This window comes from Microtus pennsylvanicus, chromosome 11 (assembly GCF_037038515.1).
Source record: "Microtus pennsylvanicus isolate mMicPen1 chromosome 11, mMicPen1.hap1, whole genome shotgun sequence".
In the NCBI taxonomy this organism is placed as follows: Eukaryota; Metazoa; Chordata; class Mammalia; order Rodentia; family Cricetidae; genus Microtus; species Microtus pennsylvanicus.
In genome coordinates this window covers 44,347,797-44,361,626 of record NC_134589.1, presented here as the reverse complement: position 1 = coordinate 44,361,626, position 13,830 = coordinate 44,347,797, and the positions used below count along the sequence as shown (strand labels likewise).

At 42.4% G+C, this 13,830-nt stretch overlaps 2 protein-coding genes across 3 annotated transcripts in view; both read right to left on the bottom strand.

Annotated features, from left to right (window-relative positions):
* Nsrp1 (nuclear speckle splicing regulatory protein 1) overlaps positions 1-9,672 on the bottom strand; it is a 32,463-nt gene extending 22,791 nt beyond the window's left edge. Inside the window, exons 1-2 of one of the 2 annotated variants that reach the window (XM_075991589.1) lie at positions 9,442-9,672; positions 8,158-8,248 (exon numbers count right to left, since the gene is read on the bottom strand). In XM_075991589.1, the coding sequence (XP_075847704.1) occupies positions 8,158-8,248; positions 9,442-9,461 (111 nt within the window). In that variant the 5' untranslated portion in view covers positions 9,462-9,672. Of the gene's footprint in view, positions 1-8,157; positions 8,249-8,977 lie in introns of both variants that reach the window. The other variant, XM_075991588.1, reaches the window with a different exon arrangement.
* Positions 9,604-13,830, bottom strand: part of Efcab5 (EF-hand calcium binding domain 5) — a 107,859-nt gene continuing 103,632 nt past the window's right edge. The window contains exons 23-24 of the mRNA XM_075941798.1: positions 11,097-11,222; positions 9,604-9,788 (exon numbers count right to left, since the gene is read on the bottom strand). Coding sequence (XP_075797913.1) covers positions 9,604-9,788; positions 11,097-11,222 — 311 coding nt within the window. The remainder of the gene's footprint in view (positions 9,789-11,096; positions 11,223-13,830) is intronic.

The window sequence follows — 13,830 nt, the reverse complement described above, 5'->3', positions numbered from 1 at the left end:
CAAGTATTCTACCATCAAGTCTACCCCCAGTCTTCCATCAGCTTACTGTTGTACATCTCAGATAGCCCAGGCTGGTCTTTAATAGGGGTAGCTCTAAACTTCTGACCCTAGTGCTGGAATTACAGGTTTGTGCCACCGTGCTTGGCTATACGTTTTTTTTTTTTTTTTTTAAAGGCAAGGTCCTGGAACTTCCTCTGTAGACCAGGTGGCCCCCAACTCAGAGATTCACCTGTTTTTGTCTCCTGAGTGCTGGGATTAAAGGCGAGAGCCACCACCGCCCAGCACTGGCTACAGTTCTTCTATCTAGTACAATTAAGTATCTGTAGTCTTAATTAGTTTTGTAAAATCTATCCTTACTTATTTATCCTCTTCTGGTGTACACTGGGTATAGTGTTTCTCCTACAGTATTAATTCAGTGCTTCCCATCTTGATGAAAATGCTCAACAAGTAAAGGACCATACCATGGCTTCTGAGTGAGTTTATACGTGAAATATACACACAAACACACATGTGTATCTAAGAATAAATTTTAGCTTTCTGGTTTAACATTAGTTCAGTTTTGTTTTGACCCTAAAACAACAATTTTCAGCTGTATATAGCTAAATTATGCTGTAAAACTGGATTTCATGTGTACATTTTTGCTTAGAAATAAGGATTTTAATTGGTAAGATTGAAAGGAAAATTTACTGAGCTAAGTAAAATAAGCAAGTACTTATCATGGATAAACATCTAAAATGAAGTTTCATGTTTAATCTGTCTTCTAACATATGGTTTTATGCTATTAGCCACAAATTATATTGTGACACATGACATATTTGTTATCATGGGTACTTCTGAAAAGAACCACAGGCCAGGCATGGTAATACCACTTGTAATACCACTTGCGCTACTCAAGAAGCCAAGGCAGGAGGATCACAAGTCCAAAGTCTGCTAAGTCAAAAACAAGAAAGACGAGAAGGGAGACAGAAATCATGCAGACCAGGAAGGAGTCACAAGTGACAGGCTGTGGGCCAGATTCAGTACCTGTGGTGTAAACAGAATTGCATTACTGGGCTGAAGAGATGTCTCTGTGGTAAATAAAGCTAGCTCTGCAATCATGAGGACCAGAGTTCAGATCTCACATAGTAAACTGGGCACACAAACCCCAACGCTGAGGGATATGGGTAAGAATTGCTGGGTCTTGTTGGCTTCTAGCCTGAGGTTCAGGCAGACCCTGTCTCACAAGAAACAAATGGAGACCAACACAAGAGGGCACTTGGCATCTTCTGGCCTCCACCCACAGACAGTGTGTGCACTGGGAAAAAACAAAGAGTATTGCATCAAAACACAAAAAACATCATAGGAAGTAGCTTTGCTCTCAATTCTGAAGGGTGACTACAGTGTGGACATGTAGTGATGTATGCAGAAAACTTTCACTGTGAAGAAAAACAGCTGTAGAACTAATACCACGGTGGTGTACTTTGCATGGAAACAGAATTAGGTGAAAATGCTAACAGGCATCGAAGGTCAAAGCGTTAGATACAACTAGATTCAAGAACTGAGGAGTGATAAAATGATTAGAACTGTGTTTTACAAAGATCAGACTGACAACAGTATTTAAAATGGATATAAAAAGAAAGCAATAAGGAAAATATTTTTAAAAGCTATTAAAATAACTCAAAATATAGGCATAAAAAACCTGGTAACTAAAGGACTGGAAGAAAGAATAAACTGGGAAAATTGTAACTAACACATTGGTATGATCAAAACCTACTCAGAAGCCTGGACAGAACATGCTTTCTTACTCAGGGGCAAGAACCTCTCACTTCCTTTGCTATCTTTTCGCCTCCAATAAAAACCAGTAAATATTCCTACCTAGTTCAGATTTTTTTTTTTTTTGATTTTCAAGACAGTGTTTCTCTGTAGCTTTTGGTGCCTGTCCTGGAACTAGCTCTTGTAGACCAGGCTAGCCTCGAACCATCGCCCAGCCTAGTTCAGATATTTTTTAAAAAGACACATAAATACAAGTACAAAACTACCACTTTTCTATGCAAAATTAACCATGGGGCTAGGAATGACTCGGTAAAGTGACTGCATCATTTCAAAGGTGGATGCATCAGCCTCACCTGTAACTCCACTGCTCTGATGACAAGGTGGGAGGCAGGAAGAGAATTCCTGGGAGCTGGAGAGTCAGCTAGCCATATATGTGACAGTAAACAACAAAGAGCGTGCCCCAAATAAGGGGCAGACAAGAACCCACATCTCAGCTGTCCTCTCACCTCCACATAGCTGCTTTGGCATAAGATGCATACACACACGCATACAGGCCCTCAAAGATAAAGAAACAAAACCAATCCTAAATATAGGTACTTCAACAGCACAGACTTCATGTGCTAGTGCCCCCTCTGCTGGACCACTGGAGATAAAGTATGATCTAAGACGGGATCTTTGTGGATGAGCTGTGAGAAAGCAAACAAACTAAAAAGCAAGAGCTTTGCTTTGTGGTAGCTTTTCTCCAGCTGGATCTAACGCTCTTCTGGAGGGAATCCATAAAGTCTCTTTCTATGTATTAGGAGTACTCTAGAAATTTTATGGCTGTTTAAACAGCTGCTTATGAAAAAAAGAGGTTTTAACATGACTTAGACTTCACAAATATTTAATCTACTTCTCTGTACAAAGAAAAACTGGAAAGGAGCAGATGTTTTTATAGGCATGTAAACTATTATGAGGAACAGTTTTACACCCTGTTCATTAAGAATTAAACTATAACTCCCTTGTCAACTGCTGCTGGGGAGGTTCCACCAATGGAAGACCAAGATTAAGAGGATGCCAGGGTTATTTCTCCCTGTGTTCCTCCTTCCCTAAACACCATCTCTACAGTGGTTTCAGATTCTTCTACTATCTAGATAAGCCCAGTTGCCACCAGATATCTTGGTCCCTAGGTCCAAAGCCCATCCTATCCCTCCATTTGTCAACTACTGCTTCTTCCTACTGCTGCTCTCAGGTCACCTCATCATTCCCTATTTGGCTTCTCAAGTCTTCTATAACTTACAGGACCAAAGTTCCCCATGGAATGGAGGGAGGAAGAAAGCTAGAGCAAAATAGTCCATGAATCTCTCTTTGACCCTAGGGTACCCTGATTCAGATACCACCACCCTCATTTCACATCAGAAAAGAACCAGCGGAGCTTCATGTTGCTTTGTTTACACTGCATGTCAGGATGATTTAAAGTAAAAAGGAATGATAAGCCACCTAAGCTTTCTGTAGGCTCTGCAGTAAATTATCTGAAAGAATGCTTTGTGTATTAAAACAAGCCACAGGCAATTCAATGGGAAATAGTCTTTTTTCAACAAATACTGTTGGAAGAATTGTATGGCTATGTGCAAAAGAATGAAATTCAATCACTACTTCAGACAACAAACAAAAGTTAACACAAAGTTGATCAAAGACCTATATTTAAGAGCTAAAACTACAGAACTCTTAGAAAACATTAAGTAATGTTTTTCCGATATATGGCACCAACACACTAGCAATGGAAAAAACAAAATGCCTTCCTCAAAAGTGAAATTTCTTCATCCTACAAAGCACATCAACAAGAAAATGAGGACAACCATGAACGAAAAAAATTATTTACAGCCGGGCAGTGATGGGACACACTTTTAATCCCAGCACTTGGGAGGCAGAGACAGGTGGATCTCTGTGAGTTTGAGGCTAGTCTGGTCTACAGGGTATGTTTGAGGACAGACAGAGGTGTTACATAGAGAAACTCTGCCTCAAAACACTAAAAACCAAAACAAACACACACGACCAAAACCAAAAAGCAACAAAAAGGGAAAAAGCGATTCACAAATCATATATCTAAGAAAGCAGTTGTAGTAGAATACAAAAGAACTATTATAACACATGTAAGTGCCAACCTAGTATTAAAAATAGGTAAATGATACGAACAGACATTTCTGCATCACTGTTCATCAGGAAGATGTAAATCAAAAACACAATGAGGTGTGCCGCTAAAAAGCTATGTTACAAAAGAAAGCTGGGTGAGGTGGCACCCACCTTTAATCTCAAAAAGATATTGGGGGTATGGAACCTTTATATAACACTGATGGGAAAGCAAAGTGGTGCTGCCTCTTTGATCATTCCATACATGCTAACACATAATTATCATATAAACTAGCAATTCCATTTCTTTTCTTTCTTCTTCTTCTTGAGAAAGATTTCTCTGTGTAGCTCTGGAGCCTGTCCTGGAACTCACTCTGTAGACCAGGCTGGCCTCAAACTCACACACAATTATACATACATAAACACACATACATAAAATAAAGAAATACAATTTAAAAATTAAAACAGAAGGGATTGGGTATTTATCTCAGTGTTTGTACAGTGCTTGCCTATGAAGCACAAGGCCCTGGGTTTGGTCCTCAGCTCTGGGGGGTGGGGGGAGGAAAGAAAAATTAAAACAGAAGTATATGGCATATAGATTATATCACAGTATTTTCTTAAAAAGGGGATAACTGGGTCAATGGGATGGCTTGTCAGGTAAAAGAGCTTACCACACAGCCTGACAACCTAAGCGTGATCCCCAGAGCTAATATAACAATGGCATGTGGTGGCTTGCACCTGTAATCTCAGTGCTCCTTTGGGCAGATGAGAAACAGGCAGGAGAACTGGCCAGAGGTCACTTCTACAAACTGAAGAAGAGAACCAACTCTTGAAAGCTGTCCTCTGACTTGTACATGTGCAACCTGGTAGAGGAAGGCTCACACTCACCTTTTTATTTATTTGTTTAAGGAGAGGTGGGCATGTGGAGATGGATCAGAGGGTTAAGATACTTGTCACCATATCTGACTACCTGAGTGTGACCCTGTTATATCACAAACACCCATGTTCCATGGTAAGAGTATGTCCACTCACATACTCATACAAAATAAATAATTATAAAAGAAACTTTAAAAATTCCAATGAGTAAATCTAAAATTGCATCTACTTTTCCAATGTGCTGAAAAATCCACACATTGTACGTCAACTCTCTTCCCCTGCACCCTGTGCTAACCCTAGCAACTAGAACAGCAATCTTAGAGCGGGGCTGGCCAAAGAGCTCAGCAGGTGAAGGAGCTATGCCAAGCCTGACAAACCTGCAGTCAATTCTAGGAACCTGAGTGACGGTGGAAACGAACTGACTTCCATGCGTGCGTCATGGCCCACGTGCGCCCACACATACACAAAGTAAAAAATATAAAATAAATTCTTAATGCAGTACTTAGCCATCACGTTCCTGGTGAAGTCTGTTTGTTCCCTCTGCTTTCCTTTACCCTGGGAACAAAGCTTAGATCTCCATCTCCTATCTGAACTACCATAGAAGACTTAGAACAAGCCTGGACTCTAATCTCCTCTCTTCCCCACTCCCATTTCTTTGAGACAAGGTTTTCTTTCTTTCTTTTTTCTTTTTTTGTTTTTTTTTGTTTTCTCGAGACAGGGTTTCTCTGTAGCTTTGGAGCCTCTCCTGGAACTAGCTCTTGCAGACCAGGCTGCTCTCCAACTCACAGAGATCTGCCTGCCTCTGCCTCCCGAGTGCTGGGATTTAAAGGCATGCGCCACCACTGCCCGGCTGAGACAAGGTTTTCTTACACCAAAGTCCAGGCTGCCCTCAAACTCTTGACTCTCCAACCTTAGACTTTATCCCCTTCTGTGCTTCTCAAGATGAACACAAGGTAAAATGGGTGCCATCCCTATGCGAACTAAACACAGTACTCAAAAACTACTTACAATAGTCAAGTTGACATTTCACACAGCAGGGCAACATATTCCACAATCTGGCCTCAACCTCTTAAAACCTCACTGCAACAACTGTTTCTCCAAGCATTCTCTTAACATATTACTCCACAAAAGTGCCCTATAATTTATGTTCTTTGTTCTCTCTCAACTGAAATGATCTCCACCTTTTTTCACTCAAACCTAAACCAGCTTTGAAAGCTGTTTAAATAGCTATTCCTGCATAGTGTTCCTTCAGCAAAGTAATTTTGTCTTCGATATTTCACGAACATTTAAGTGCTCGATTATTAAAATAAAACAAGAAAGAAAAACAGGAAAAATGTAGATTTGAGAATCTGATGGACCCATGTCCAAATTTTATTATTACATTTATTTACTTATGTGTGTGCATGTAGGCAACACAGGTGGAGGAAGTCAGAAAACAAATTAGAGTCAGTCCTCTCTCCACCACATGGGTCCCGGACACCGAGCTCAGGCTTGGCACCAGACGCCTTTATGGGCTGAACCATCTAGCTGTCTTCTGTATTCAAATCTTAATCTTGCCATTGACTTATTAGCTCCACGGAGTAGTAATGTAAAAATTTCTTAACTTGTTCCAACTTCAACCTCATCTGTAAGATGAAAATAATGTGTATATCACAGGATAGTCGTGACTATCCAAGTATACTAGGGACATAGGAATCCTCAGTAATTTTTTTCCACATTTCCGTCTGCCTCAGTGTTTACTTGTGTCTCTACTACTGAACTCTAAACTGGTGGAAAGCATCACTATGCAGATGGCTTTCAATTTACGAGGGAGTTAATTCCTGAAAAGTCTAGTTATCCTAAGTAAAAAACATCTACTATTGCTGGGTGCTGTAATACATGCCTTTAATCCCAGCACTCAGAAAGCAGAGGCAGAGACAGGCAGAGCTTTTTGAGTCCAAGACCAGAATGGTCTACACATTAGGTTCCAGGCCAGCCAGGCTAGAGTGAAACCCTGTCTCAAAACAAAAACAAACACCACCACCAAAATACATTGACTGCACCTTAACCTCCCAAACACAATCGCTTGGGAATGCATTGTACTGTAGATGGGTTATTCACGCCCAAGATCCCATGGCTGTTCTCTACCTGTGTGTAGGAGAGTGTTGTACAGCTAGTTCAGGAAGCCCAAAATTCCAAGTACACCTTTACTAACTGTGCGCTGCTTTTGCATTATCATAGAGCAAAACCTCGTAAGCTGAGTCCATGTAAGGCTGTGAGCATCTATTTATGATGCCCTCCCCCACTATTGCTATCTACAGCTATGGAACTAATCAACTCTTGACAGGCATGCAGCACATGCCTGGTTCCTAGGACCTGAAGGGAGATCAGGGCAGTCAGTCTGGGCTACATACATCCTGAGTTCTAGGCCAGCCTCTGTTATACATGGAGCTCTTGCTTCAAAGCAAACACGCAAAACAAACTGAGCTAGTAAAATTTTCAAGTTTTATATGTAAATTTAATTTTTAAAATCCACAAAGTAAATATAATCTTTTTTTTTTCCAAAAAAGGGGGCAAAGAATACAAAATATCTACCTGTACTTATAAATAATTAGAAAATCTGGAAGAGATGTTATTTTCTGCCAAAAGCAAAAGAGGTGACAGATCAGTCTGATCCAAGTGTCTTTAAGAAACATAAACAATTTTAATGTTAAGTTAAGCACACACGGGAGCTGAAGAGATGGCTCAGAGGTTAAGAGCACTGGCTGCTCATCCAGAGGACCCAGGTTCAGTTCCCAGCACCCACATGGCCACTCACAATTGTCTGTAATTTCAGGATCCAACCCCGTCACATAGACATTTATTCAGGCAAAACACCAATGCAAGCAAAACTAAAAAGAAAAGAAACGATAAGCACACACTTGGGGGCTGTTTTTGAAAAAAATAAAAAACACCTGGGTTTCAGAGGAAACTACTACTTTGGCTGCTAAAATAGAAAATGTTCATAAAGATACTACGGTTTTATCAAAACTGTATGTATTCAATAGCTCAATTAAAACAAAGCAATTGCATTTAACAGGCACTGAAGGAATAACTACAAAAACCATTTCCGCACAAAGAAACTGTCATCCTAGATCAGTAAACATCAGAAACTAAGACAACTTCTAGGAAGCTGCTAGCATCCTAGCTCACTCCTAGAAACATCATCGCTATCAGAGTCTGGGAAGAGTGCACAAAACTATAAGTAACTAAGCTAGTGAGGGGTGGGGTGTGGGGGGAGGAGGGATTTTAAGTCATGCGGAAAATAACGGCAGAGCTCTCTTTAAACAGCCCTTTTGAAGGGTCTGTAAATAATACTCCAAAACCAAGGGGAAGAACAAATCTACAAGCAGTTTTAAAAATGTTCTCCTGATGTAGGAGTAAAAATATGGGTTTCCTTACCTCATCATCATCAGAATCATTCCCAAATACAGACGGTTTTTGCAAAACTCGGTGCAACGGCTGTGTTTTCTTTGGCAAAAGAAGCCCATACCTGCATATTTTTTTTGAAATAGAAATCACACCATTATCTTTAAATGTTAAAACATAGCAAATCCACTGCTTCTTCCGGATGAATTTCCCAAATTAAAACATAGTCATACAACCTATGAACACAATAACGGACTTGTTGTTTTGCAGTGACCTCGAGATTCTAATGTATCATGATTTTATAATTATTATTTGTCTACCTGGACCAAACTCGAACATTGTTTTTACTACGGAAGAGAAGTAAATGAAGACTACAGGAATGTTTTACCCAGTGAAGTGGCAGTAATCTTTAACAGACACACGTTAGAGTCTGCTCTTTTCAAATTTGCTAAAAAAAACAAAACGTGGTCTCTGGCTGTTCCCACTACCGTGGACTTCCACAGTTTATAAGTTCTTGATAATGAATCCACTTAAACTTTTAAAAGAAGTACTGGGAAAGCCAAGCAGAATGGCTAGTTCCCGTTCGCCGGTTAGGCTCAAGAGCTTTTGTCTGCGGGCGCGTCACCACAGGGAAAGTTCCCCTCACCAAGGGCCGAGCTCGCTTTGTCTAAGAGCCTTTGAGAATCTTCAGCAGATTCAACTCAGCTCGTTTCTCGAGGTTTTGGCTTTTAAAATGCAGAGGCCACGGGACGTGGCAGCGGAAGGTTTACACGCCCAAGGCAAAACCTCCGGGCACCTTTACAGTCTTTGTGTCTTTCACGGCAGCGGACACCCAGGTCTCCTAGATGCCTACCCTTTTCTGTGGCTTCTCAGCACCACACTCCTAACACAGGAGGGAGGGTGGGAAGCAGGCCTTGAGCTTCTGCCCAGGAGAACGGGGCCTCTAAGGAACCCAGGAGTTTCTCTTCTCAGTGCCCCTGAGCGCATCCAACCGGGAGAAACTCAAGCGCGGGGTAGGAAGCAAGACTGAGGGGCCTCAGACCGAGCTTTTGGAAAATAGAAAAGTCTCGCTCTCTGCCCCTCAGCCTAACTTCCTTTATTTCCTCACAAGTTTCTCAAACTTCGGGCTTGCATCCTGGAAAAATGTACGGGTCGGGGGTGGGGACTCTATGTGGCTCGGGATTCCTCGCCTTCTCCCGCCTCTAGCCCTGGCGGCAGCGGCCCTGCACTTCCGGCGACCTCTGACGTCTCAGCCTAAAGACTCGGTCTCCCTGGCTGCTTACTCCCCAGCCGGACCCTATCTCCCGCATCACTCACTGCCTGCCCGGGATCGCCATCTTGTTCCCGTCTCCGCTGGACGTGGCCGACGCGGACGTGACGCTGACGCCGACGTGGGTACGCGCACTTCCGGTGGCCGGAACTCGGTTAGCGGCGGGATATCGTCCTGGAGTTGTTTGCACGACTTTGGGACGCCGTGTCCTACCGCTGAATTCTGTTTTGCATCCGACTAGTGGTGCGGAAGTCAACGATCGGAGGGGACGACAGAGTTGGCTCGGGAAGCGCGGTCCTGGGACGAGCCGCGTCACCGGAGATAGTATTAGAATCAAATCCAACCGCGCGCTGCTGCGGCTGCTTCCGGACCGCGTGGGGGTGGGGCCAGCAATCTGAATTTTAATGAACTTCCAAACGGCTGCCTACAATCCCTCGATGTTTTTTCCTTCTCAGCTGTGCAATGTAGCTGGCCAGTGAGAACTGATTATTTTCTTCAAACAGGCTCTTGCTATATGACCCCGACTGCCCTAGAACTCAGATCCTCCTGCCTCAGCTTTCGGAATGCTGGAGTTGCAGGCCCTAGGCGAGAACTGAAATTGTTTTAACAATACTGATGGTGCCACTAGTCAAAGGGAACGGCATCAAAACGGAGGCTTTTTTGCATCTTTACTTGAGTCAGTCTTGCTATGTAGTCCAGAATATCCTACTTCAGCCTCCTGAGCGATGGTGATCCATTGAAGGTTTGCCAGCGAATTTTAAAATAACGACAAAAGCCCTCTGGCCACATTTTGTCTGTGTGTCCACCATTCTAAACTAGTCATGGAACATTAAGAAACCAGTCACAAAAAGGTTGTTAAGTCTGTACAATTGTTTCTTGGTTCTGCCTTTTTTTCTCATATATTTGGAAGTTAAATGAATTTATGGGATGGTATCATTAGGAAGTGACGCTGAGGTCTGGATTTATCTTTCGAAGGTAGAACGCTTACCTAGCATACTCAGAGCCCTGGGTTTGAACTCTAGCACTTCAAAAGAGACGAGAATGACCCTCTATTCATTCCTGTCTTGTTTTGGTACAACTAGCCTTGTTTGGATTGATGTTAGTATAGTATGTCTTTTTATCTTTTTACTTTAACCAGTTTTAACCTACTTGTGATATGTTTATATTTATGTTGGATTTCTTGCTGATAGCATACAGCACTGTTTGATAATCTCATTTTAATTTGAATATTTAACTATTTTCATTAAAGTGATTATAAACTCACTGGTACTTGCTTTCCATTTTCCTCATGTCCTTTGTCCACTGCTTACTCCCAGGCACTATTTTGCCTTGTGTATTAGTAGAGTTTTTTTTTTTAAAGCTAGGATCATGTACACAGTGTTCTGCCCGCATGCATCCCTGCAGGCCAAAAGAAGGCATCAGATCTCATTACAGATGGTTGTGAGCCACCATGTGGTGGCTGGGAATTGAACTCAGGACCTCTGGAAGAGCAGTCAGTGCTCTTAACCACTGAACCTCTCTAGCCCTGCAATGAAGGCAGAAGTGAACTAGTCCAGGGAAGGAAGCCCATCACCGCCATACTAGTGAATGTGTAACTATTTCCTCTCTCTTGGGCTTCCTAGAGTAAGACTTGAAAATATAGTGACGTGGAATTGAGAACAAGACAGCTGAGGGAACAGGAGCACCCAAACCGCAGGATTACCTGTGTAACTCGTGATGTGGATGTTACAAATGTCACTGCCACTACTTGCAGCCTCCGCTTCCAGCTCCTCAGTCTGACCTTCCCCCTCTGCACAACTTCTCTGACTTGTAATGACCAGCCAACCAGCTCCCAAATAACCACACAGAGACTTACTAATTCTAAATGTTCAACCAAGGGCTGGAGAAATGGTTCAACAGCTAAGAGCACTGACTGTTCTTCCTGAGAACCTGGGTTCATTTCCCAGCACCTACGTGACAATTCACAACTGTCTGTAACTGCAGTTCCAGGGGACCTGACAGCCTCACCAATGTACATTGAATAAAATAAATTTTTAAAAAATTCTGGGCCGGTAGCTTAGGCATTGTAGAACATTACTTTAAGGTGTGTGTTATATTTGTTTATGCTGTGGAACATTTGTTTTAATGATGCAAATGGTGTTGCATTCTTTTATGTTGCACTTGTTTAACTTTGTGAACCTGTGTTAACTTTGCCTGTCTAAAACACCTGATTGGTCTAATGAAGAGCTGAATGGCCAACAGCAAGGCAGGAGGAAGGATGGATGGGGCTGCCAGGCAGAGAGAATAAATAGAAGGAAAAATTGGGGAAGAGGAGATCTAGGAGCAAGAGAAGGAGGACTCCAGGGGCCAGTCACCAAACTATGAAGCCAACCGTGGAGCCGGGCGGTGGTGGCGCACGCCTTTAATCCCAGCACTCGGGAGGCAGAGGCAGGCGGATCTCTGTGAGTTTGAGACCAGCCTGGTCTACAAGAGCTAGTTCCAGGACAGGCTCCAAAACCACAGAGAAACCTTGTCTCGAAAAAACCAAAAAAAATAAAATAAAATAAAAGCCAACCGTGGAATAAGAAGAAAGGTACATAGGATAAAAATTAAAGCCCAGAGGCAAAAGATAGACAGGATAATTTAAGAAAAGCTGGCGAGGAGGGCTGGAGAGATAACTCAGCTGTTAAAGGCACTGATTGCTCTTCCAGAGGACCATGGTTCAATTCTCAACACCCACATGGTAGCCCACAACTGTCTGTGACTCAGATCTGACACCCTCACACAGACATGCATACAGGCAAAACACCAATGCACATAAAATAAACATAAATTAATGTAACAAATTCTAATTGATCTTTATAATAAAAGCCTAGAGTCAGATATGAGGATTATTGCTGAAAGATCAGAGAAGCAGAACAGTCAACCACCAGAGAGTTCTTACCTCTACCAATGCTCAGATTGAAAGGGTGATCCTGTCTCTATGAATCCTCAGACTGAATCCTAGCTCCTGTCCCCTCCTGGCTTACATTCCTGTCTGTACCCAGGCATATCACTCCTGTCTCCACCTCCCTGGTGCTGGGATTAAAGGTGTGTGATCCCAGGTGCTGGGATCACCTTTGTGTGAGCTCTGTTTCTCTTTTAGACAAATTCAATCTCGTATAGCCCAGGCCTTGAACTCAGAGATTCATCTGCCTCTATCTCCTGAATACTGGGATTAAAGGTGTGAGCCACCACTGCCTGGTCTCTATGGCTAACTAGTGACTTAGCTCTGCACTCTGATCTTTAGGCAAGCTCTATTTGTTAGATCACAAACAAAATACCACTGCACATTAATTAAGAGAAAGAAAAGTTGGCTAAAAACAAGCTAAACTAAGACCAGGCATTCATAAGAAAGAATAAGACTCCATGTGATTTATTTGGGAACTGGGTGGTGGCCCCCCCAAAAGAGAAAAGAACAAAAAACAACCAACAACACTTAGGCTTGTTTCTCACTAGCTCTTCTGAAAAAATACTTAAATTAGCCATTTTCTATTCATTTACTTGCTGCCACATGGCTCATGGTTTGTTAGCTCACCTTGTTAGCTCATCCTGCTTCTTCTGTATCTGTCTGGTGACTCTGCCCTTCTTTGGCCCAGAGGGCTCTCTCCCTATCCACAAGTCCTGCCTAACTTCTTCCAGCCTAGCTTTTGGCATTTAGCTCTTTAGTAAACCAATGAGAGCAACACATCTTCACACTGAACAAAGATTGTTCCACAACACTGTAGCTTCCTAAAAGCCCACCATCACTTTCTTTTAAAGAAATGTTCCATTTTCTGTATCTCAATTTTATCTGTATATGCTTTAGGTTCTTTGTAGGGGGGGGGTGGAGGAAAGGGGAGTTATCTATCTATACCCAGGTTAGCCTTGAACTCACAGTCCTGCGTGCTAGAATTACATGGCTGCAGCAGCTTCTAACCAGCTGGGTACATTTTATATAAGCCTATTGCACAAGGTGGCTTCATTTTAGTGGGTGGTGACCCCTAATTCAAACGGCGGTAGCTACAGAGTCAGAATCACATGAAACAAAAATATCATCACCCAAAGAGGCCTTCCTCAGCTGAGGTCTCTGAGGATAGTCTAAGTTTGGGCAATAGATAGGGGTTAAAATATTATTAGCTTGAATATGAGATAGTTACTGAACTGCTTCAGGAAAAAGAAAACAGGCCTTACTATATTCGATTAGTTGATCTTGTCAGTTAAAAGAAGTTTATTTATTTAGGGCCACACATATCCCAGTGTTGCTAAAATTCCTTCCCCGGGGGAAATATGAACACCTACCCCTTCCTCCTAAGCTCCCAATGACAAACAGGTACCATTCCACCAAAGGTCACCCTAGAAACCAATGAGTTTATTCGGTTTCCTTACACAGCACTGGTGAGGCATTATAGACAGGCTCATGGGTGACCTTAAAGCAG